The sequence below is a fragment of the Sus scrofa genome, chromosome 8 (assembly GCF_054392235.1).
Source record: "Sus scrofa isolate SSC_HxYL_T2T_F1_AM1 chromosome 8, Sscrofa_HxYL_maternal_Yorkshire_Landrace_v2.0, whole genome shotgun sequence".
Lineage (NCBI taxonomy): Eukaryota > Metazoa > Chordata > Mammalia > Artiodactyla > Suidae > Sus > Sus scrofa.
This window is the reverse complement of record NC_139390.1, coordinates 140339193-140365177: the sequence shown is the minus strand read 5'-3', so window position 1 is coordinate 140365177 and position 25985 is coordinate 140339193. Positions and strand designations below refer to the sequence as shown.

The 25985-nt window shown below is 50.3% G+C and overlaps 1 protein-coding gene across 10 annotated transcripts in view; it reads right to left on the bottom strand.

The window, feature by feature from the left end:
- Window positions 1-494: 494 nt before the first annotated feature.
- WDFY3 (WD repeat and FYVE domain containing 3) overlaps window positions 495-25985 on the bottom strand; it is a 271937-nt gene continuing 246446 nt past the window's right edge. For all 10 annotated transcript variants that reach the window (XM_021101795.2, XM_084973505.1, XM_084973508.1 and 7 more), the window contains 12 exons: window positions 21751-21842; window positions 21317-21529; window positions 18822-18969; window positions 17687-17841; window positions 16418-16576; window positions 13884-14063; window positions 10274-10456; window positions 9050-9146; window positions 6139-6462; window positions 5453-5564; window positions 4926-5123; window positions 495-1190 (listed from right to left, as the gene is read on the bottom strand). In XM_021101795.2, coding sequence (XP_020957454.2) covers window positions 1067-1190; window positions 4926-5123; window positions 5453-5564; window positions 6139-6462; window positions 9050-9146; window positions 10274-10456; window positions 13884-14063; window positions 16418-16576; window positions 17687-17841; window positions 18822-18969; window positions 21317-21529; window positions 21751-21842 — 1985 coding nt within the window. In that variant the 3' untranslated portion in view covers window positions 495-1066. The remainder of the gene's footprint in view (window positions 1191-4925; window positions 5124-5452; window positions 5565-6138; window positions 6463-9049; window positions 9147-10273; window positions 10457-13883; window positions 14064-16417; window positions 16577-17686; window positions 17842-18821; window positions 18970-21316; window positions 21530-21750; window positions 21843-25985) is intronic.

Here is a 25985-nt window from a genome sequence, read left to right as displayed (position 1 = left end):
GCTTATATGTTGATTCTGTACACTTTTTTTCTTTTTTAAACCCTTTTCTTGAAAATAAGCTACAGTCGAACATGAGTGTCACCAAAGACACACGCTTCTTTCGCTCTATGCAGGAGAAGCTAATTTGGGTTACATGCAAATATACTTCCATTAGTGGATCGATGGCCCGACCACCGCCCAGCAGCGCTAGGAAGGGTGCCCTGACCGGAGGACAGTCCAAAGAGAAGCTCACAAGGGGCCTTGGGACAGAAGAACAACACTGAGGTGGTGCGCAGCCAGGTGCCCGGCGCCCCAGGATTCCGGGGGACGCCCCGCTGGGCTCTTCTTCTCCCACGCTGCTCCCTAAGGAAGGGCCGCGTCACCTCGTTTTGGTTATTAGCCTAAGTCCAGGGGAGGAACTGTGGGCGACTCGCAAAGAAGGACGCTGGGCACGGGGGCTGGGCTTGCAAAGGGGGTGGGGGTGGGGGGATAAAAAGACCACAGATGATGTCTTCGAGGATTTAAAAAAACATATTTATAATTAATTGGTGAGCGATGGCAGACAAACCATAGGAGTTCATTGAGTTAGTGGTGTAGTTTGCAGTCTCATGTTACAGGCAGTTAAGTCCTTATTTAGAAAAAAGGCCTTTGTACCTATTTACAATATACACAGTTACTTGCAAAGAAGTCAGATTTACAACCATTTTCTAAAAGCCTTTTTTTTTTTGTTTTTTGTTTTTTTGGGGGGAGGCGTTGGTTTTTCCAAATAAGGATGAGTAGCTCTACAGAAATGAGAGGCGCGGGCAGGACAGTTAACAGAGCGGATCCTCTGGGCGCCGGCGGCTGCAGAGGAACCGGGACCACCGCCTGGGCCCCGCTCACGCTGTGCGCGCGCTGCTCACCCGGACGCCCCGGGGCTGCAGGCACGCCCGCTGGTTCACTGATCCCTCTGGATCCCAGACTTCAGACGCGGGCTGGGAAGAGCTGTGTAAACGGAGACGGGGTCGGTGCCCCCCGAGCCGCGAGCCGTGCGGGGGATGGGGGGGGGGGTTTACAGACCGTGGTCTCCAACCGGCTCGCGGAGTCTTCAACAGTTTCGAGGCGCATCTTCTGAACCCCTCTCGTGCTGCAAATTGTAGTAGCAGTTCTGACAAACGCGGACCGGGGATGAGATTTTCAAGCGTTTGATTTCGGACTGAAATCGGCTGCACCTGAAGCAAAGGCAAAAGCGAAGCAGTTAAGGGTCTTGTCCGTGTTGGACCACTGGGCGCAGAGACGAAGTTAAAAGCTGAAGGGAGGGCTTCCCGGAGTGGCTCAGTGGCTAACGAATCCGAGTAGGAACCACGAGGCTGCCGGTTCAATCCCTGGCCTCGCTCAGTGGGTTAGGGATCCCGGGTTGCCCTGAGCTGTGGTGTGGGTCACAGACGCGGCTCGGATCCCGCATGGCTGTGGCTGTGGTGTAGACCTGCCGCTACAGTTCCAATTAAACCCCTGGCCTGGGAACATCCACATGCAAAGGAGGGGCCCTAAAACGACAAAAAAACAAAAAAAAAAACAAAAAAAAAAGCTGACGGGAAGGCCGCATGCGCAGACCATGCTGCGCCAGGAGAGGCTGACGGCCGGGCTGCTCCGGGTGGTCTGGTTTGACCAAGGGCCAAAAGGAAAGCTGTCTTACTTGTTTCAGTCTATGAAGCAAAATACAAAGCAAGGCGAGCCACTTATATGACTGCAGAGGACGTAAACAAAAAACAGGATTTTCCTAGAGAATGAAGCTCTCCTGCTCTATTAACCTGCCAGGTGCGCCAGCATCTTTAGCTGGAGCCTAACTTTTTTCTCTTGGCAAGAAAGGACTTATCACCCATCTTAAAAGACACTCTGGGCTTTTAGACACTGATTCACTCCTCGGTCATTTCTTAAACAGGCGTTGGGCTTTTCCGTCTGGTCCAAATGTTCTCATTTTCTGTTTATCCGGAGAGAGGTCCCTGAAGCAGACTATAATTAGAGATGCTCACACTCTTTATAAAAAGTGTTCCTAGGAGTTCCTGTCAGGGCGCAGCAGAAATGAATCCGACCAGGAACCACGAGGTTGTGGGTTCAATCTCTGGCCTCACTCAGTGGGTTCAGGATCCGGTGTTGCCATGAGCTGTGGTGTAGGTTGCAGACGAGACTTGGATCCTGCATTGCTGTGGCTGTGGTGTAGGCTGGCAGCTGTAGCTCCAATTAGACCCCTAGCCTGGGAGCCTCCATATGCTGAGGGTATGGCCCTAAAAGGGACAAAAAGACAAAAAAAAAAAAAAAAAAAAAAAAAAAATAGCATTCCTATTCCTGACATAAAGCAGGTATGACCTTGGACGTGGCACTTGATCACCATGAGCTTGGCTTTTCACGAGACTGACATAGAGAATTTTATTTCCTCCATTCATCTACCACAGTGTGCAGGGAATAAAGGAGGTGCTGCCAAGCCAAGGTGTTTAGAGGATTAGACTCTGAGGAGACCCCTAGGAATGCCGATGAGCTCCCTCAGCAGCCGAAGGGCACAGGCATCAGGGGCAGGGCAACGCCGGGGGCAGCTCTTCCTTCTGAACCTGCTCCATCAGAATCGCTTGTTTGGTTGGTTTCTCCAATAAAGCCTCCATCCGACATTTGACAGCAACGGATAATTTAAAGACCTACCTATATTTAAACAATACTCCAAAGAACAGAAGTAGATGCCAACATACACACAGAGGGGCTGGCTATCAGAAATTACGAGATTGCTCGGCTTTATAGAGCAGGTATCTCAGAGCACAGGACAGAATCTTCTGCCACACCCTTAGAAATTCCCACAAGAAACAGCAACAGTCTGGCTGCCTCATCGTGCATCAGACTTCCCAGGGGAAAAGGTTTAAGACATTTGAAAAAAAATGAATAATCATCATAACACTTCTTACTGCACACCTATACTGCCAGACCTTGCACCTGGCGCTTCACAAAACCCACAGAGGATTTCACTTAATTTCCTCAACACCTCAAGGGGAGGTGTAATTATCCACAGCCTACAGATGAAGAAGCTCAGAGAGGGTCAGTCACGTGCCTGAGATGACAGGATGGATGGCAGCCCAGGGAGCCTTTGGTCCGTGTAAATCCCCGACCACACCCTTTCCAATAGGCCAGTGCCCCTCGACCACTGGCCCAGAGGCAGTGACACAGCTTGTGTTTTCCATGGGAGCGTCTCGCTAGTAAGGCCATGTCAGCTCCAGAGGGCTGCTCGTGGGATCTTCTCTGCGGCCTGTCATGGGAATCAGGGCTGTTCGTGCACATGTGGGACCCAGCATGTGACAGGGATGACATCCAGGTCGGTGGGGACGGGACAACGGACGCGTCTTATGTGGAAAACATAAAAGGTCCCCGTCCCACGGGGACCTTGGACCTGAAGATCTAAATGTAAAAAACAAAACTGGAGACTTGCGAAAGAAAATAAACAAGGCCATCTTTATGACCTCAGGACGGGAAAGATCTTTTTTAAAACCAAAACAAGCAAAAAAGAAAAAAAAAAATCATAAAATGCAATACATGTGACTCTATGAAAATGAAAAAGTGGTGGGACAGAAGAACATACATAAAGTTACAACACAAAGGATGAGAGCCCAGGTTACCTAAATGACTCCTCAAGTAAGAGGGGAAAAAGAAACCAAAACCGAAAAACAAGAAGAGCAAGCCCAAAAGGAAAATGGACCAAGTTACCGGAGAGGAAACTCAAGCTGGCAATGAGCACATGAGCACATGGTCAAGTTCAGGAGCACCGCACGTTAAAAGAACAAAGTACTTACTGGCTATCAGATGGGCAGCAGTGGAAAAGTCTGGCAATACCACTTGTAAGAACTGGGAGAACTTGTATAACCTGCTGGAGGTAAACTAGCACTGCTGTTTTGGAGGGTAATTGGGCAATAACTAGCTAAGCTCCAGAGTAGGTCTCTGTGTGATTCTATCCATCCCCTTTCCGGGGTGTCTCCTCTGGAGCAACTCCAGCTCGTGTGTCAGGAGGGTGTTTATAAGGGTGTGCACTGCAGCTTTGTTTGTAGTGTTGATACAATGAAGGAAAATCCCTTGAGAGTCCATCAAAAGGGAAGGAGATATATTCTATTTGTACAGAAAAATAGGTGACAGCAGTTAAAATGAAATTATTAGAATTGTTATGCGAATAGATGTCAGCGCCCAGCTAGTACCCATGAGGATGTGGGGCCAGTCCCCGGCCTCGCTCAGGAGGTCAAAGGATCTGGTGTTGCCACAGGTGCAGTGTAGGTCGTGAATGCGGCTTGGATCTGGAGTGGCTGTGGCACAGGTCGACAGCTGCAGTTCCAACCCGACCCCTGGCCTGGGAACCTCCATGTGCCGCGGGAGCAGGCCTAGAAAAGGCAAAAAGACCAAAAAAAAAAGCTAGTTACAGAAGGATACAGACTGTATGCTGTATTTACGTAAAACGGAACACACAATAAATAATCGTATTGTCTAGGCACACAGCACACGCCGTGGAGTATAAGCACCTGGAGAAGAGGGAGTGCAGGGTGAGGGTGAAGGGATGACTTGAACCAGTAAAAAAAAAAAAAAAAAAAAAATCGGTTTTGGCTCCGCTGGCGGCCTGCAGGTGTTCCCAGGCCAGGGACTGAACTGAGCCACTGCAGCGACATCGCTGGGTCCTTCACCCTCGAGGCCACCTGGGAACTCCCAAATCTGCACTGCTTTCTGTGCGGACAAGATCAGACTCCGGTGCCTTCCACCCTGCGTCAGGGCGACCGCTACCTGTGAGGACTACTGCTGTGACGGAAATACCCCACTGGTGACAAAGGACAGCGGGAGAAATGCGCGAGACGGGGGACAGCGGGCAGCTGAGAAGCCAAGCGCTCGGCCCAAGGAACATCCTCAGAGCTCAACCCACAGAGACGCAGACAGCGCGTATCTCATCTTACTTCTGGCAGAAGAGCTGACCGCAGTTCCTGCAATGGTGCCGCCTCTCTGTGAGAGAGAACCGCACTGAGCAGCCCGAGCAGCTGTCCCCTCCTTCGTCCTTCACCCAATGGTCGGCGGCAGAGCGGCCCGGCTGGTCACTCACAGACCAGCTGAAGACCCGGCCTCGGCTGTCACCCACGAGGATCCGACTGTGGTCCCTGCAGGAGACAGGACTCAGCGTCAGCTCTGGGCTGGGGGCTGTGTGTGCAAAGGAACCAAACCAGACCCGAGCCCGAATCTACTTCTGCCTCTACGCGCCTTGCGGCAAAGCCGGCCGCGTCTCTGAAGAACAGAGAGGGCAGAGCGTTTTGCTTTGTTCCATTTGGAAGTGAAATCCACGCACTGGCAGCTTTCTTCTTCTGAGCCACCTGCTGCAGCTGCACGGCCAAATGCAATGACATCTGCGCTCCCTGAGACCGCGGGGCGCCTGGCCGGGCCCAGCAAGCGAGCCCGTGGGGAAGGGCGGCCAGAGAGGCCTGGCACTTACTTGGAGACGCCCAGGGCGGTGATCTCGGCCGGGTGTGCATTGTCCTTCCGGTCAAAGGCCGTGTGCATGGTCAGCTTGCTCCTGAACACCAGCTGCCGTTCCCACCGGTACCCTGCGGAGAGGAAGCGCGGCGGGTGACTCACGAGACTGGGGGGCCCCACATGGGCCGGTGCACCCTGACTGGGGCCCTCAGAGGCCAGGTTACAGCCCCACACAGCTTTCTGGTTCTGGGTTCTGTGCCTCAGGTGAGGGCACAGCAGTCTAGCCTGACCCTGACGGTGGACCAGGCCAGAGGCTGCCTCCTTCCCAAAGACCCGCACAGAGAGGGGGCATCCTCGGTGCAAGACACCACTTCTCCAGCTGAGGGCTGCGCCTTTACCTCTTCCCGGGCAAGGTTACCTGTGCATACAGCCCTGTCTGCAATCAATAACTTGCCTATTTTCAAAGGCTCTCATGAAATGTGAATGGATGACATTTCTGGTTTTTCTTTAAAAAATGCCTAACATATTGCCACCACCACTGGAGGATGGAATGTCAAAAGGCCTCTTAGGTTCGCTTCCCACAGAAAGAAACTGAGACCCTCCCTGTGGGGGCTTCAGTCGCAGGGATGGGGCCAGGGAGAGCTCAGCCCCCTGCCTCCGCCCCCCGGCCCTCGCGCCCCCCACAGACGCCAGACCTCAAGTTACCAGGCTTCAATCTGTTGTAGTTCCGCACTTCGACAGGGCTGGGGTGGGGGTGGTTAAGGGGGGGCTGCAGATGAGCCCGGGCCCGGCCCTCCGAATAGTTCACAAGTATGAAGCCGTCCCTCTCATCGAGGCTCAGCTGGTCGGACCAGCGCCTGGAGTCGTCGGAGCCGCTGTCATTGCACCAGGTGGCCGTGGCTCGGCAAGAGGCCGCCCGGGGCCTGTGGCTGGTGCTGCTGGGCTGGCTGGGCGTGTCCTTGGGGTCCTGGCTGATGCTCTGCTCCTCCGCCTCGGAATCGCTGCTGTCCTCGTCCTGGGCTTCTTGCCCTGCGGCGACAGCGCATTGTGAGGGTCAGAGAGCAGGTGCGCGCGGTACCGTCAGACCCAGCTCTGTCCCACCGGGCTTTTACTTCTAGTAGGTAAGAAGCAACAGACCTGGTGTTTTAAGATCAGGACAAAAATCAAATGAACTGCCAGACTTTTCAGCCAGGTGCATGTAAGCAAACTGGTAGAACTTGAGTCCACAGGATGCGCCAGCCCAAATCCTCAGCGTGGCGCTCCGTCGTTCACAGCCCGGCCCAAACCTGCCTTTGCGATGCGTTTCCCACGCCCTGCCTCACGTCCCTACCACGGTTCGGCCGGATGGTGCCAACTCCGCTCGCCACTCGGCCCTGCGCCTGCTCAGCTAACGCCGCACACGCGGCTGGCCCCGCCCAGGCCCGTCTTCCGATCCCCACGTGTTCCGACGTTCCTGTCTTTCCAGGCACAGCTCATATGCTTCCTTCTCTAAAATCTTACCTGGTTCCTGCAACACAAAGTAACTCTCTCTCCTCGACTCCTTTAACCGGAGTATGCCTCTCACTGTAGTTAAAATTCACGCCCCTAACTAGTACTTTGGGACTTTTTTTCCCTACAGGACAGGGTCAGCTGGAGAGCAGTGGCTCCAAGCACAGCGCCCTCCGTACAGCTGTCCATGTAAAGACGACAGACACGCACAAACGACTGATGACAGCTCTGATTCAGAATTGGGCTTTTCTTCTTCTTTCCATCATTACACTGCTTCTCTTCATCTCAACTCCCTTGCAATAAAGTCTACTGGAGGGAAAATTTCTGGCAAATAAATAGAGGTAACTGGAAAAAAGGAGAGAGCAAGAGCACATGTACCAGCACCAGCTCATTACACGTATTTTTTAGCAAGACAAATAAATACGTCATTCGCCTCCTTTCTAGTGACATTCATAGTCTAGTTGATTAATTTCAGCGTCTTTTTCTTTTTTCTTTTTTTTGCCCAGTAGCTTATGGATCGTGAGTTTTAAGGTTTTTGAAACGGCTCTGATTTTCAGTGAACCACTAGTGTGTGTTCTCGTTCACCCAGGCCGCCAAGTCCCTGCCACCTGACACTGTCCCGTCACTCCTGCTTGTGGGCTGCCATCCCCCAACACTTCTGCCAAATGCCATTCCCAGGAGGCATACGTAGGGAGGGTGAGGACACAGAGAAGTCTCTCCCCGCTGGATCTGACTCTGTCTTTCTTATTCATCTTCTGCTGTTAGTCACTCATGAGCTCTCTTAAAGGAAAGTGATCTACTTCTCACTGGGGCCTAAGCCAGTGCCTGACACACAGCAGTTATCAACCCGCAAATACTGAACTGAACTCAGTTTGATGCCTCCAAACATCCAGAGGACTTTCTTAGTATAGAAATTACTTTAATGCATGTACATAAAACTTTACACACATTCCAGTAATAAAAGCATTAAAATATCCTGTCCATCGGTTCTGGCAAAGAAAGGAAAAACTACTTTCAGCTTACAAGGGGAGGCAAGGTGTGCTTTTTCTGGGAAGAAGCCTTTTCCCTTAGCAACTCCCTCATGTTGTCACACTGAGTTCTCAGCGCACAAGAATTAACCACAGAGAGAGAATCGAAAGGTTGAATGGAAAACCCTGTCCCGCCTGTGAAGTATCTTGCGCCGGCCGTTCTGAACTGATGGGGGACCCTTCGTAGGAGAGTCAGTAACCCAAAGCACATCTTAGCCTGACTTTTGTGGCACTGTCCCCAGTCATCCTGCATAAAGACCATCTATCGCCAGAGTTGACTGGCAAAGTTTAAAGTGCTTCCCAAAGTGCAGACCTCAGGCACGGAGCACCAGGTTTCTGCTTGAACGAATGCCCTTCTTGAGCAGGGCAAGGGCGCGGGCTTTGGTCTGCCTCAGTGAAGAGTTTACACACATGATGCCACCCTGTCACTCGCCCCGAGCCATCCAAGCGGTGGGTGGGACAGATGTGGGACTGAGAAGTGGCACTTTGACCTGACCAACACTGCACCTTCTGGATCTGCTTTGTGTTTTTCAGAACTGAGAGCCGGGAGTCTGGTACTCCAGGAGGCTTGAACTGAATTTATCATAGGATATGGACGCTGACCACAAGACACTACCCCACGGGAGCCGCCTGGCGACCCAGAGGGAACTCTGTGCCTGCCCAGCTGCCTTGCCTTACACACTAGCTGGTGATCTTGCTTCTTTCCTTTTCTTATTTTTACTTTTATTTTTTTATGGATGCACCTGCAACATATGGAAGTTCCTGGGCTAGGGGTCAAATGGGAGTTGCGGCTGCCAGCCTACGCCACAGCCATGGCAGCACGGGATCTGAGCTACAACTGTGACCAACACCCCAGCTTGCAGCAACGCCGGATCCTTAACCCACAGAGCGAGGCCAGGGATCGAACCTGCGTCCTCACAGAGACAATGTTGGGTTCTTAACCCACTGAGACACAATGGAACTCCTGATCCCACTTCATGATAGCAACACCCAACCTCAGGCCCTTGCTTATGTTGTTTGAGTTTGCTCATAATAACTTAAAAAAAAAAAAAAAAAAAAAAAGGAAACTGTGGAATAACTCTTTAGAAAGTATTGAATACCTATTTGTGTCTCTGGACAGTCTTCCTGCATTTCTAGCACTTCAACAGGCTCAGGAGCTGGTGTTTCAGGAACTTGCAAAAATTCCATTCTCCAAAACTGAATTTAAATAAGCGTGAAAATTAAAAACACAACAACAGCAGTTGAACAGACCACAGAAACAATCTACATGGTACCAGATGAAGATGGGGGTTTCAGGGTTTTAAGGAGATCACTTAATTTCTATTATTGCATAGTTGGATTTTTCCTGTATCTTGAAAAACGTGGCAGGGCCTGCCTGTGAACAAACGGTTCTTCCCAAACTGTGTTTTATGAGAGGTTCATGGGTGCTTCACGGTGGGGAGAAGGGCTGGGGTCAAAGACATCTGAAACCTTGGCTCAACTACGAGTGCGTCTGTTTCCTGTAACCTGCCCGCCCCCGCCCCTCACCCGCCGGGAACTTGCATACACCAATCTGTACTCTGGATCTTCCAGAAGGTATACAGGAAGCCAGATCCCCAGACACATTTGGCTACAGAGCGCGGCACAATGCCTCGCAGTCGGGGTTCTCTGCCGCTGCTCTCAGGCAGTGACTTCAGGGGTGCACCTGGCGTCTGAGGCGCAGGGCGTGGCCTGGGAGTGCCTGATGGCCTCACCGCTGCTGGGCATGTGACGGTGATGACAAGGCAGCGTGCAGTTAAAGAGGCAAGACCCAGAGGAAAACCTCCGGAGAGAATAAAATCCCAGCATTAGAACCGACCATAAAGGTGAAGATGCCGTGGCCTCCATCTCCGGCAGAGGCCCAGCACGCGGACGCCTGGGAAGGGCATAAGCCGTCTAGGATTCAGGTGGAACCACCCAGGACCCTAGACAGGGGAGGAACGGATGGCCCGAGGCCCCTGGAAGCGTTGGCGGCTCTGGGCTTCTCCAGTCCTGACAGTCCCTGATTTCCCCGAGAAGCCATCTGACAGCCTGAGAGGCCACTGCTCATGCCGTCGGTATTTGCAGCAATGCCAGCACGATGTGGAAACCGCGTCGACACCACCTCCGTGGGTCAGGCTGTCAGGGGCTCTAACAGATCTACTTCACGGGAAGAAAAGGGGTCGAGTTTGGGTGTTCTCCACGTCGGGTAACACAGTCGCCAAGGTCTGCGTGGCTCCGGGTGAGCGTCTGCCCAGCAGCACCACGACCTCAGGGCATCCTTCAGCCGCGGCTGGACCGGGCGGCGGACACCCCGGCCGACTTACCCGGACCACTCCGTCCGAGTGCCCCGTGACGATGACGTTCTGTGTGTCCCACTCGTTCATCTCCGACACGCAGCAGCACACGATCTGCTGGCTCCGGCCCGTGAACGTGTTCACGCTCACGACGGGGTTCCCGTTGATGCTCCACACGTGGATGTGCGTGCCGGCACAGGACACGATGTCCCCCTGGGAAGGACAGGGACGGAAACCCCGCTCACTTCGGATGACGGGCTGAACCCCTGGCTCACGCGCAGGGACCCTCCCGGGGAATTTGGAGGCAGCCTGGGATCCAGTGCTGGCTGGCTGAAAAAAACACCCCGACGCAGGCCTCTTCAAGAACTCGGGGCTGCATGGAGGCTGCTTACAGCTCGTGCCCCGCACACGGCTGGGCCCCGGCCAGAGCTACCTGCAATCCGAGGAGGGGACGAACTACGCCTCTTCCTCCTGCTGTTCACAACATCTATTTCTACCTTTCATTTAGAGGTAGGAGTCCAGCTGTTATAAAAAAAGCTCAATTACCCAGATCAGACTCTTTCAGCCCCTAAACAGCTGTATACGTAAAAAGCTATCTTGGTAACTCTCTAACATCCTACTTAAAAACTGGTATTCATAAGAGGGGTTGGGCCACGAGGAAAAAGAAGAAAATGTGTATACAGGTCATTTCTTGGAAAACCAAATAAACCCTGAGACTCCCTAAGCTGGCACTCAAGTGTTGCTAAGTTTCAAAGATGGGGGAAAAAACCAAAAACCAACCCAGCTGTTCCTTCGAATTCTACCAGGCTGGACTCTACCCAATCTGGTGAGAACACAACCCACTTCTGTTAAAAGAGTTAAGACGCATCCTGAGTCAGTGTGGTGGGCACCTCAGACACCCCAAAGCTGGTACCCCAGCCCATGCTCCCTCTCCCTCCCCGAGTGAGCCTGCCCGGCACGAAGCCAGGGACTGCCTTCAGAAACAGTCTGGCCAATTTCGGTGCAGGCAGCGGGCACGTGAGCCACCCAGACACTGGAAGGTGGACAGCAAGGGCAGAGGGGAGCCAGAAACAGAACCACACTATCAGTGCAAGAAAGCAGGCCGGGGAGGCAGGGGTGGCATGCGAAGGGGGCCGGGAGCCTTTTCCAGCCACGTCTGCACTGGTCTTGCCACCGCTCTCTCACTCTCTCCCTCCCTCCTCTCCTCCCTCTGCTCTTAGGCTACCGAGGGGCCAGGAATCACACCAAACCCAAACAAAAATACTTAGCAAAGCACTGCTGCGTCAACCTCTGTATCAGACACTGAACCACCTCTGACAATGCGTGTCAGCAGCCGAGATTTAATTAATGGCCTCGGCCTCTGCAGGAGACAGGAGGCAGCCGCTCCTGGCCGCGTGGGGCAGGACCCGCGTCAATTACCCCAGGGCGTCTCAATGAGAGATGCATGAGCACCCTCTGTGGTTCTGAGAGCAACAAGAACTGAAGGGCAGCTGGCAAGGTAGCTTAGGTCCAAAAAGCAGACTGGACAGTGGCTGCAAAAACTGAAAAGAAACAGCAATCTTCTCATGAGTTACTAAAAGATTACAAAAGCACCTTAAAAGGGAAAAGTCAGACACTTCTGTAGTGTCAGCAGCAACTACTGCAATACAGGGGGTGTGTCTGGCTCAAATAACAACTGTTAAGAAAATTCTCGGAGTTCCCGTCGTGGCGCAGTGGTTAACGAATCCGACTAGGAACCATGAGGTTGCGGGTTCGATCCCTGGCCTCGCTCCGTGGGTGAAGGATCCAGCGTTGCCGTGAGCTGTGGTGTAGGTTGCAGACGCGGCTTGGATCCTGCGTTGCTGTGGCTCTGGCGTAGACCGGTGGCTACAGCTCCGATTGGACCCCTAGCCTGGGAACCTCCACATGCCATGGGAGCGGCCCAAGAAATAGCAACAACAACAACAACAACAAAAAGACAAAAGACAAAAAAAAAAAAAAAAAAAAAAAAAAAAAGAAAATTCTCAGTGTTTAGGAGTTCCCGTCATGGCACAGCGGTTAACGAATCCAACCAGGAACCATGAGGTTGTGGGTTCGATCCCTGGCCTTGCTCGGTGGGTTAAGGATCCAGCGTTGCCGTGAGCTGTGGTGTAGGTCGAAGATGCGGCTTGGATCTGGCGTTGCTGTGGCTCTGGCGCAGGCCAGTGGCTACAGCTCCGATTCGAGCCCTGGCCTGGGAACGTCCATATGCCGTGGGTGCAGCCCTAGAAAAGGCAAAAATACAAAAAAAAAGAAAGAAAAAAAGAAAGAAAATTCTCAGTGTTTAAGTGAGGAGCCACCCCAAAGCAGAGTGCCTGAAAAAGTACCATCAAGCGTTTGACTCAGAGCAACACGGCGGAGATGAGAGCAGTTGTACTGCACTGGCGTGTCCATAAAACTCTTCAGTGTGCTTGCAGGACCAACCCAAGGTGCTGTCCTAAAAACACTTTAAGCCTTTCGAATATATCCAAACAAATCAGACGCTTCATCCCCACTCACTCCCACTCACTCCCAACTCATTACTCTTGCTCGTATGAGAATCTAAGTGCCATTAACTAGAACTGAGTCACTTCCCTTTTCCTTCTTGACTAAATGCACAGTACTGAGTATTTTCTGGTAGAAGTGAAAGACGCAGCCTCCCCGAAGAGGAGAGCTGCCCGTGGGTGATGCCATGACCTGGCTGGAACTACGCTGCGTGTCTTATAGGGAGGCCCCGGGCGGGGCCGAGGTCACGGTGGGACTGGATGCGCAGAGCTGAGAGGTGCTGGCTCGGGAGCCTGGCTGGCTGGCACACAGCGGCTTCGCCATCATCCAGGTGTGCCGACGTGGCCCTTGGATGCGGAGACCTCAGTCTTTCTAAACCTACCCTTGGCTCCTCTGTTTACCAACACGCTCAGCCATGACTCCCCCTCCCCACCAGTCTAGGTGGGGGGCTCCGACATCGGTGCACTTATTTGCTTTTGATCCGCCGTATTTTTGAGGAGAGAGAATGTTCTGTGACGACTCTGGGATCTATTCGCATAAACGGCTGTGCAAAAAGTTCTTCTTGTTGGGATACCCAAACGTTACTCTTTTCATTAAACATAATAAACACGTTGGGAGTTCCTGTTGTGGCGCAGCGGAAACGAATCCACCTAGGAACCATGAGACTGCAGGTTCGATCCCTGGCCTTGCTCAGTGGGTTAAGGATCCGGCGTTGCCGTGAGCTGTGGTGTAGGTCGCAGACCTGGCTGGGATCTGGCGTTGCTGTGGCTCTGGCGTAGGCCGGCGGCTATAGCTCCGATTCGACCCCTAGCCTGGGAAGCACCATATGCCAAGGGTATGGCCGTCAAAAGTCAAAATAAATAAATAAATACTTGTAATATATTTTATAAAAAATTCTATAGAATTTTAACTAATCCCACAAATTCCTTGCTTTTATTCTACAATGTTTTATTTTGAACCCAATCTTGCTCTTTAAAGTTTGCTGTACTGACTGGTTTTTACGACATAACTGCTCTGTGGGTTACAACTTTCATATTCATTTGCTTTTTCAAGCAGTGCATTAATCAAATAAGCGGCTTTTATAAAATGAATGCTGGTCAGAGCTACCTGGTTTCCCACACATAGACCGACCACTTACTGTTAATTCATTGATACAAAGAGCAGAAACGGGAGCCCGGTGGCCTCGGAGCTGGGTCAGGAACGACAGTTTGTTCAGATCCCAAATGATGCAGGTTCGGTCGCGGGATCCACTGACGATTATGTGATAGGCTAATGACGCGGTGGCACAGGTGACAGTATCCGTGTGGCCAAGCAAGGCCTAAAAGGAGAACAGATAAAACCGGGCTGACACAGCGGCGGGCTCCTACATGACTCCAGGAGATCCGTGCCCCGGGGAGCTGGCAGCGTGGCAGCTGGAAGCGAGTGCCCTGCGCAGCGGTGCCGGCAAGTCTTCACTCTTCCTGCCCCCGTCCCGCCACATCCCCCGGGGAAGGTGGGAGGATCTGGAGGCTCTCATCTCCAGTTTTATGTTATCTCTTTGCCAACGCGGGCCTCTGTCTTAGGAGGAAGGAGAATGGCAACCGCACCCCAGCTCGGGTCTCTTCACCCCATCTCTCTGTGGAGATGTCCTGCTGACACGCCCCAAGTCCAGAACGTAAACCCAGAATCTTCTCCCTTACGCCAATCACTTCTGCTAAGTCCACGCTAAGGAACTGCGATTGGGTGGATCTTTAAAGAGCACAAACTCTGCAAAGCGCATGGTTGGAGTCCGGGGTCCAAGAAGGACATAAGGACAAAGTGGTCCTGCTGTGCCTGCTGAGCACCTGTCGCTGAACTGGAGACACCCGGACATGCCCTGCGCCCGACAGGGACCCCTTCTTCCAAAGAGAATGAGCGCTTCTCTCTCTTGCTGGCGAGTGAAGAGAAACAGGGTCCAGGGAGAGGGCAATGTGAGAAAACAAATCTTTTGAAGAAAAAGATTCAGATTCCTGTTAGGGATTTCTGAGTAGTCACTGTGTCACCGCTGAGCTGGCAGCCATCCTTCCTACATACACTTAGCAAAGCCCAGAGGCTGTTCTAAGTAAGAAGCACGTCTCACCGAGGGGTTACAGGCACGCTGTCTTCAAAGCCCATTTTCTAAAGTGAAAATACGGTGAGCGGGAGCGTCTGTATCAGCAAACTGCACTGTGGGCCTTGGATCTGCTCACGTCTCTCAGCGGCTCCCCTTCGGGCTCAGCAACCAGTGACGTTTCTGGACTATATAGACAGTCACTGGTCTAAGCGCCAGGGGCCGAATTCTTTCCAAACGTATTTTAAACACACTGTTTGTTTGAGTCTGGCTTTAAAACTGCTTTGGAGTCACACGGAACTGAGTTTGCATCCTGGCTTTATCACCAAGTGTGATGTGGGCAGGTCTCTTAACCTCTCTAAGGCGTGCGTTTTTCCAGGTGTAAACAGAGCTAGTGACTACCGTGTAGAATCGTCGGGATTGGAGCTTTACATTTTTTAAAACCCTAACACAGTGCCCCCCACAGGGCAGGTGCTTGATAAATGGAAGATATTATTGTGACACTCCTTTTCAATTTTGTATTATAAAAAAAAATCTAGGTTTATAAGTTCCATTAAAGAGAAAGTTAAATTCACTTAAAAATCAAATATAAAAAGATGATGGCTTAATTATGGAAGGATCTGTGCTCTAATTAAAAATTTATAATAGAATCAGTACATAACAAGGGATCGAAAATGCTTATTAATAAAGTCATTGATGGTTCTACTGAATACATTCATGAGTTTGTCATGTTCTTCAGAATATGATAAATGAGGAGTTCCCATCGTGGCTCAGGGGTTAAGGAATCTGAGTAGCATCCACGAGGATGCAGGTTCACTCCCTGGCCCTGAGCTGTGGTTAGGCTGCAGATGCGGCTTGGATCCTGAGTTGCTGTGGCTGTGGTAGGCTGGCAGCAACAGCTCCAATTTGACCCCTAACCTGGTAACCTCCATATGTCGTGGGTACGGCCCTAAAAAGCAAAATAACATAAAAAAGAATGCGATGAATGAAGAAGCAGAAAAACAAAAGGGGGAGTTCCTGAGTGGTTCAGCAGAAAGGAACCTGACTAGTATCCACGAGGACGCAGGTTCGATCCCTGGCCTCGCTCAGTGGGTTAAGGATTTGGCGTTGCTGTGGCTGTGGCGTAGGTCAGTCCTACAGCTCTGATTTGACCCCTAGCCTGGGAACTTCCATAAGCGGCGAGTGCGGCCCTTAAAAAAAAAAAAGTAAGACAAAAGAATCAAAGATTTAATGGTCTAGATAAAGAAAAGTCATCTGGAAAAGAAGTAATATGAATCAATAGCCAGTATAACTTGGTTTGCAAAAATTTATACCTAGATATAACTTCTGAGAAGCATTTATATTACTTAAATATGTTACACACAGTATCACCCAAAGACAGGCTGCTTCAGATTTTAAAAAAGTGCCAGCTTAGATCATTGTTAGAAACAGCATCTTCTGATTTCATTTCCTTTTTTAAAGCCTCACTTCCAGCACAAGAACACACACTTTCTTTTGGTCTTGGCCATCATGTCCGAAGCACCTTGGGATCAAGGAAGTTTTTAGGTTTCCGAGCGCGTGGGCAGCTGAGATGGACCGAGCCCCCCTTCTGCCCCTCCCGTCACCTGCTTGAGGGTGAGCGTCCTGGCCTTTTCCTTGGAGGTGCCCATCTCCCACACACACACGACAGTGCTTGTTCCGCCCGTGATGACCAGCTTGGGGTTGGGGCAGATGGCACAGAGGATCTGGCCCCACTCGGACAAACACTCATACACGGTCACTGCCTGCAAAACACAACAGATGGGAGACATGCAAACCAGCCAGCACCACGAACTTCTGAAACAGAGCAAGCGGAGAAGCATCTCTGTAGGTCCCTTGCAGGCAAATACCCGAGGGAGGTGCTGGGCTGGTTTCAATCGACCCACAGCTCCAGGGAAGCTCTACTCTGAGCTCCTCCCACCGCCTCCTGACACCTGCTGCTGTTGCAGACCGCAGGCAAAAGGACTCTGCTGGGAATGGGGGTCTCCAGGTTCCCCAGTCTGGGAAAGCCATGGTGAGACTGTGTGATGCTGTGTAAGAGGCAGGGGGTGAAAGGATGCTTCTGCTGTAGCCGGAGGGAAAAGCAAAGCGCAAGCCTGCAGTTCAGTGGGAATGCGGACAGAACCGTGTTACACACCCTGGCCCTCGCACGTGTCCAGGAGAGGACTGTCAGAGGGCGAACAAGGGGCCCCCGGGCACGACACCCCGCCTTTCCCAGAGACGCCTCTGGGACTTGAACAGGATCTGTGGCTCTTTGAGGGGCGGGGGGGTCAGGGGGAGGTTTTCTGCCAGCCCTTTAAGTGCTGAAATGGGAGTTCCTGCCATGGTTCAGCGGAAACAAATCTGACGAGCATTCATAAGGATGCAGGTTCGATCCCTGACCCCAGTGGGTTAAGGACCCCGCATTGCCATGGGCTGTGGTGTGGGCCGGCCCCTACAGCTCTGATTTGACCCCTAGCCTGGGAACCTCCACATGCCTCGGGTGTGGCTCTAAAAAGCAAAAAAAAAAAGAAAAAAGAAAAAAAGTGCTGAAATAATAAGTCGGCCAGATACTGACTCAAAAGGAACGTTTCCTGGTTGGCAGAAATACTGAAGCCCTGGTTGGCCAGGACCTCCTGGAGGAAAATCTCTGAGTCGGGGGGGAAACGGCCAGTCCCTGGTACACAGCTTTGCAAGAGAGGCTTTTCTGCAGAAAGCATGACCTGTCCACCGGCTCCTGCATCCTACCCTGAGGCCATGAAGCTCTCCCTTCCTCTGGGCTGTGGAGCAGAGCTGAGAAGCTCCCTCCCCACTCAGCAGCACACCCAGACCACAGAAGAGTGAGACGAAATGAGTGAGCAAGACACCAGGCAAACCTTGTCTGACTCGTAGGTTCCCAGCCTGCAGCTGAGGTCTGCGTAGCCCCAGGCAAAAGTCTTGTTCCAAGTTGGTGGGATGAGAACCTTATTCTGTTCCACGGCAAGGATGCCTTTATCCGTACACACTATCTGTCCCACGGGCTCTTTGAGTTCTGCAGAGGACAAATCAGCCCCCGTTAGAACAGGGACAGGGAATGAACTTCGTTATCTCCTCGAGGATGGTAAAGGGTCTCAAACATCATGCGAATCAAGCATCTTGGCACCTGCATTAGGACCAAATGACCTTAGAAAGAGGCCTTGGCTTTGGAGTCTGCTGCTGACGTGCTGGGCGGATGCTGACCCTGGCTGGTGCTCTGCCCACTTCCCTGCGGGCTTCCTTTCTCTGCACATGTTCTCGGGTTTGGCTCCTAGCCTCAGGCCTGCCTTCTTGATCCCCAGGGCTGCCCCACTGATCTGGGCTGTGACCCCGAATGCCAGCAGACCTTTGACCAGGCTAGTAGCCCTCAGCGCCTCCCCGCCCAGGGCTTCCTGAAGGACGACCCTGACATTCCCCAAGAAGCCTGGCTCTGCCAACCACACCAGCGCTCCAGAACCATCTCTGGGTGGTGGCCGGAGGTGGCAAAGGGCAGAGTCTGTGTAATGAGGCAAATGGCAGAGACTTTGATGCTCCCATCTTGGAATTTATGTGACAACTTTAAGGCTTGGCAAAACATTTTTTTCATTCTAAGGGAAAAGAATCTACTTGGGAAAGTAATTTTATATAACATTAGATAAAAGAGGCTTTTAGTTGGCCCAGGGAAGACAGTCTCCTTCCTGCTATTTTTGATTTAGGAGAACATGTGTCAGTGAAGATGACACAAGGTTTTCCATGCGCATAATACAAAGCTGAACTACGAGACTGGGTACATTAGAGTTTTCACTATCTTAGCAGAGAGAAGAAACCTTTTGGATTCTTTCCGACGCAAAACCCAACAGGCCAAAAGAAGAGAAGAGAAAAGGAAAAGGCATCTGACGAGGCAGCACTTCTTACAGACGGCGTGTGGGCTGAAAAGCAAATCGGTTATTGCCAAACCAGGATGACTCAACAACCCCCCAGACTCCTGAACCGCCAGCCGGTTTCCTGTCACTTCACCTTTTACAGGTGTGAGAGAAGGCCTCAAGTTGTCTAGATGATGAAAAAAGATCTTGTCACTCGTACATCCTGGTGGGACCGAGATGCCCGCGTTGTCTCCGTTGAGTCGACTCCTCACGCGCTTGGGCGGATGAGGTTTTTTAAACAGCTGGTGTGAGAAAGAGGACATGTTTTATCGCCAAAGCTAACATTTTTTATGCCCCTTTATAAGCCAGGTATTCTGCTGAGCTTTCACATACACGTCACGACAACCACTAGGCATCACATGATCACATGTTACGTTTGAGCAAAGAAAGGTAAGGAAGCTGGGGAGGGAGACGAGCACTCGGGCCTCAGGCAGTGGGGCAGGACTCGGATCCCACAGCGTGGGTGGCCCGCAGGCTCTGCCACACTGATTCCACGACAGCTTTTCAAAGGGAAATGAATCCACTCAAAGGACAGCGGCGGGACAATTCTCTCGCAATGATGCTCAAAACGCAGCCGATGCTTCACAGCCCGGGGCCACCGAGGGCCGCTGCCGCCCTTCTCTCTACGCAGGCGGCTTCTGGCTCCCCGGCGGCTGGCGGCGTGGGGCTACTAATTCGCTGACTGTGCCCACACGGGTGCCCTTCCTTCCCTTTGTGATGCTCGTAAAGGGTCTGCGGCATTTCTGCTCCGCGTTTCTACCAGACTGGGCGGTGACCACGTGCACCGAAGATGGTCATGCTTCAAATACCGCAAAGACTCGTTTGTTGGGAGACGAGTCATTGACAAAGCTATTCGGCAAACCCCATGTGAAACGAGATTTACGATGACTGCCACACCCTCTCGCTGTGTGAATCTGACATTCTGGGTTTCCAGGAGGAAAAACAATATATATATATATATATATATATATAAAACTTTGTATACAGGAAGATGTATATTTTAGGCTCCCAAACCTTTAAACATGTAATTTGTGTTTTATCTACAGGCAGGGTTTAGGATCAGGGTTCTGTTCACTTCCTATAAATGTTAATAATGAGACAAGACTCTGAAATCATACAAAAAGACCCACATACGTTAGAGCATGTTCATGAATGAACATTTACTGAAGAACTTTCTCTGAGGACCTGCGGACAGAACGAGCCAGGGCAGGGCACACAGAGACAGACCAATATGGCGACCGCACAGCTTAGATGCTTCTAGGGTAGGTGTAGCTGGAAGCACTCTCTTAGTTTCTGGAATGTCCTAGAAATATGTTAGTATCTAAACTCTATCGCCCAGACTCTTAGCCTCTTAAATGCAAAAGAGGGACAAGACTCCTACAGCAGTGCCTGCGTTTTAATTTCTTCATTCAGAGCGTTTGTTTCCCAGAGGATATGAAACATGCTCCCTGAACTTGTGACCCTCCGTAAAGGGAAAGACTCAGCTAGGGTTCTTTGGGAAGGACCGGGGTTTATTAACAAGCAGTGCACTTTAAGAGTGAACGCGGTTCTTGCACTGGGGCCCAGGGGGCATGGAGTGGGGCGGCTACAGGCTGTCCCGCTGTGTCCACTGTGACTTTTCCCAATACAGACACTTACCGTGGTTCTGTGTTCCCCAGGTCAACCCTGGAAACCTCAAAGCTGGTTAACCTACAAAAAGGGAATCCAGGCGAGATGTCTGAAGCAGGACCAGAGGAGAGCCGAAGGTGAGAGGTCTACGCATCTGGGTGCCGAGCTACAGCATCTGGGTGCTGAGAGGCTAAGCTCTGGGTCGTCCTCTTGTGGTTGCAGGTAGTGGCTGGAGCAGCTGGTGCAGGGCTGGGCCCGGGCCTTTCCGTGGAATGTCCTCTCACCCACAGCACTTAGCAGACCTACACTAATGATCAGATCCAAAGCACCACTATCTCTTCTCAGAACCACCATGAGGCTTTCTGCTGCTCATCTGTCTTTTTTTTCTTAAGGGCCGCACTTAAGGCATATGGAGGTTCCCAGGCTAGGGGTTGAGTCGGAGCTGTAGCAGCTGGCGTACACCACAGCCACAGCAATGTCAGATCCTAAACCCACTGAGCAAGGGCAGGGATCAAACCTGCATCCTCATGGACGCTGGTCAGATTCGTGTCTCCTGAGCCATGAAGGGAACTCCTTTGCTCCTCATTCGGTTCATTCTAAATACGACTTCATATGACAATGTTTCAAGTCAGCATTGGTTCTCTACTGGCCATGGGGCAAACCCCACCTCTGTGTATACTGGGGCCCCCAAGGCCCCATCTGCTTCCCTGACCAAGACGTGCACAGGCACAGGAAAGCAGGTCCTGCACTACTAGCCTGCAGGAGAAAATCCTCTTTGACCAAGAAACTCTCTCTTTATCTGGCCTGTACAAGGGAGGAAGGACGAATACTCTAGGAACCTACGGAAACTACTGAGTGAGGCTCCTGGTTCGTAATTAAAAACTCAGTCTGAGCTCAATGATCCCATGGTCACCGACCTTCTGGAGAAATGTTGCAGAGCTTAAACAAATGAAACGGATGACACGAAGAAAGCACCCATACCTGTTTAGGGATCTGGCCAAAGTTGTTGATGAAGCCTATGGTGGCCGTCTCCTTCAGCGGGTCATTTATGTTGTAGATGTCCACCTGCCCCTCGTAGAAAAGATGGTGGAAGACGTTGACAGCTTCCACGGCAGCGGGGCCTTGCTGCTTATAGCCGAAGATGAGGTCAATCCACTCATGCAGATGGGCACTCACATAATCACATTCCAAAGCCTGTAATGTCCAAACACAGGTCTGGTCACCGGCTGACTTTTGTCGCGTCCTCAGAGGGCCAAAGAACTGGCCAGCGGTCGGCAGAAAGGAAGATAACTAACAATCACACAAATGACATTAGTGACTTAAACACACGGGGCTACACTGCTCAAGGTCCTCTCTTTGCACTGTGGTCAGTGACAACGACACCTCGGTTCGACCGCAAAGCGTCCTGCTGTTACCTCTCGGTGCACTCGGATGAACTCTCGTGGGTCCCCTTTTGCCCAGGGTGGAAGGATGACATCTCCAAGCTTGGTGCCATTCTGTTTACAGCCTGTGTGACCAGATACATGAAAAAGAAAAGGAAAGCGTGAGATAAAGAGTCCCTTCACATGAAAGGGTCGGAGAAACAGTGGGTTGGATCCATTACCAGAACTATCACATTTTAAGACCAGAGAGGCCCTCAGAGATCATCCCTCAGTCCACTCCTCACCCTACCAGGAAGGGCCCCCAGAGCATCATCCTCAGAGTCTGGTATTTCCCAAGACTGCTCCCGAGAGCACTCCCGGGAGAGGCCCACCGCTGGCCAAGCTGAGGGGCCCTCGTGCTCAAGCGACTTCAGGAAAGGCTGAGCTACCCCACCCAAGTCCACTCAATCTCTTTCTTGACACTTCTCATTTGGGAGACCACTGATGATTTCCCTTAAACATTTGTGTAGGCTTTCCCAGAATGCTAGAAGCTTGGCGAGTCAACAGCAATGAACTAGTACTGAATTTCTTGTTGTTGACGTTGTGACAAAATTCTGCCATTCACACGGCAGAGGAACCAGCTCCTCGGCCACGTTCAGTCTGAATGCTTTCTTGGCTTAAAAGGAAATACAAGTGCCTCAGTCTTCTAGAAATACCTGCAATACATGTGGTTTCTCACAGACCTGATTCTGAAATTCTTGAGAGAATTCTGCAGAACTCACACGTATTTGCTGCAAGAATTCTCGTTTACAAAAAATAAAATCTGAAAAAGATCCCTTTTTGCTATTATATCATTTAACAGAGAAAACATCTGCAAAGAGTATGGGGCTCTCCGGCAGAAACAAAAACATCAAGTGGTGATAATTCATAACCAAATAGTACTTTGTCCACAGAAATGATTATTTACGTCCTAGCCACATAATGTCTAAAATAGTAAAAAAAACTACTGTGGAATCTATGGACAACAAAACACATTACATGGGACTGACGCTTAAAAAAAAGTCAGAAAGTTAACATTCGCTTCCAGAGGTTTTCCAAGTACACACCAGACAATCATTGCAAAAAAATGATTCTACATATGATGTTGACTCATCAGCTTAACAGCAGCTGGTTAGATAAATAGCTGTATTAGAAATTTTCATAAAGAAGTATTATAATTGCCCAAATTTTATTTATTTATTTATTTATTTTTTATTTTATTTTTTGGTCTTTTTGCTATTTCTTGGGCCGCTCCTGCGGCATATGGAGGTTCCCAGGCTAGGGGTCGAATCAGAGCTGTAGCCACTGGCCTACGCCAGAGCCACAGCAACACGGGATCCGAGCCGCATCTGCAACCTACACCACAGCTCACGGCAACGCCTGATCGTTAACCTGCTGAGCAAGGGCAGGGACCGAACCCGCAACCTCATGGTTCCTAGTCGGATTCGTTAACCACTGCGCCACGATGGGAACTCCTAATTGCCCAAATTTTAGAACACAAAGACAGTTCCGAGTGAAGGGCCAATAAAAACGTTTCCCTTAGAAACAATCTTGTTTTCATCAATGTAGTTTGATGACTTCCTTATATTGACTTTTTTTTTTTTTTTTTTTTTTTGTCTTTTGTCTTTTTAAGGCCGTGTTCTGCGGCACATGGAGGTTCCCAGGCTAGGGGTCGAATCGGAGCTGAAGCCACCAGGCTACACCACAGCCACAGCAATGCCAGATCCAAGTAGCGTCTGCAACTGACACCACAGCACCATGGCAACACCAGATACTTAACCCACTGAGCGAGGCCAGGGATTGAACTCATGTCCTCATGGATGCTAGTCGGGTTGGTTAACTGCTGAGCCACAGAGGAACTCCTAGGCCTAATTTTTTGATATTAAGAAGCTAGTAATAGCCCCCAGGCTACCTGAGATATAATCTATTTTTCAAAATTTTGCCTATTTGCTGAATACCCTGTGATATAGTTTTATTTCCTCAGCACTACCTGCAGTTTTCAAATGTCATTTTAAAGGGAACAGTCTGTAGAAAGCTTTTGGTCTGATTCTGCTGCACTGCAATTCCCCTGCATGTAGAGCCCAGGGTGTAAAGATAAGACCAGCGGTTGAAGGGGACCCAGAGTCAGAGAAAACAACCTACGTGCCCTTTCTTTTGCACCATTTACTATCTTTTCTGGGTGAAGAGACAGTATTGTTAGGTTTTCATTATTTTTATGTAAAATTCACATAACATAAAATTTATCATTTTAAAGAGAACAATTCAGTGCCATTTTGTGCATTAACAATATTGTGCAACTACAACCTCTATCTAGCTCCAAAATACTTTCATCACCCCCAAAAGAAATCTTAAACCCCTTACGCAGCTGCTCCCCATTCCTCTCACCCCGACAGCCAATCCCCCAGCCACTGGCAACCACCCATCTGTGTTCTGTCTCTATGGAATTTCCTAGTCTGGACATTCCATGTACATGAAATCACACACGGAACCTTTGGTGTCTGGCTTCTTTCACTTGGTATCATGTGTTTGAGGTTCATCCATGTTGTAGCATTTATCACTACTTTACACATTTTCATGGTTGAATACTATGCCATTGTATGCATATTCCACCATTTGTTTATCCATTGATGGATGCGGGGCTGGGCTCTTTCTACCATCTGGCTACAGTGAGTAATGCTGCTACAATGTGCACGTACAGGTCTTTGTTAAATCCCTGTTTTCAGTTCTTTTGGATAATTCTAGGAGTGGAATTGCTTGGTCATGTGGCACTTCAAGGTTTACCTTTTTGAGGCACCATCAAACTTGCTTCCCATAGTGCTGAACCATTCTGTTCAGCAACATGCGAAGCATCTACTTTTCCCACATACTCATCAGTTTCCATTTATGCGGGTTTTCATTGCAGCCACCCTAGTGGTTGTGAAGTGGCTCTGACCTGCATCCCTGATGACTAGTGATGCAGATCACCTTCTCCTAAGCTTACTGGTCATCCGTGTGGCTTCTCTGGAGACACGTCTGTGCAGGCCCTCTGCTCCGTCACTTGGGTTGCTTATCTTATTACTGTTGAGTTGTAGTTCTTTACATTCTGATACTAGATCCTTACAAGACAGAACATTTGCAAATATGTTCTTCCCGTCGCTAAGGTTTTCTTGCCACTTTCTTCATCAAGACCTCGGAGGTAGATGTTTTAAAGTTTAATAAAATCCAATTTATCCTTTTTTGTTATTTTTGCTCGCTCTGTTCATTCGCACCCAAGACCACGAAGATGACCCCGTGTTTTCTAGTTTTCTCACTCTAGCTCTTACATGCAGTGCTTCTTAAGTGATTTCATGGAGGGAGATGATTTGTTATGAAGGTGAGCATGAAAAAGATGCAAGACCTTTCTTTTATTTACTTATTTAAAAGTGGATAATTAGGTGAGGGTTGTAAGTGGTCTGGCTAGGACGTTTTTGCATCATAACTTATGATAACTGTCTCTGGAATACTGGAGGAGTTCCGTCTTTTGGCACCTCTCTGTGTCTGTGTCTTTGAAAGCGGAGTCCCTGGGAAGGTGAATAGTAAGTGAACATAGTAAGAGATTAATGGGCATCCAGGTTCAAGTGCTGTGTACACATTCGTTGTTTTTCCCTGTTCACCATCACTCTCTTCCTCTGAGGAATCACCACTCCCTCCAAGTTCTAGAATGGGTGTCTTCGCTGCTCAAGGGTAAGCTTCAGGCCCAATCAGAGGTAATGAAACTCAATTTCAGGACTTTCGCTGGGGCTATTGAGAGATTCCTATCCTTTGCATTGGATCTGGAGCTATAATTTCACAAGGTTTGAGATGCTAATGGACAATTACATAAATAAAAATTATATTAAAAAAAATCAAGTTCCTGTTGTGGTGCCATGGAAACGAAGCCGACTAGTATCCACGAGGGTGCGGGTTTGATCCCTGAGTGGGTCGGGGACCAGAGGGTCAGGGATCTCACGCCGTGAGCTGGGGTATAGGTCGCAGGCGCAGCTCAGATCTTGCGTTGTTGTGGCAGTGGCCGGCAGCGGCAGCTCCAATTCGACCCCTACCCCAGGAACTTCCGTATGCCGCAGGTACAGCCCTAAAAAAGCAAAATAAAAAGAAAAGAAAAAAAGGAAAATCACTCATCATATCCAATATATTGGATGTGAATATTCCCTGCGTTTTCTATTAAGTTTTTTGAGGTAGCAAAGCAATGGTTTATATGTTGACTCTTAAATACGGTTGTGATACAAGGGCAT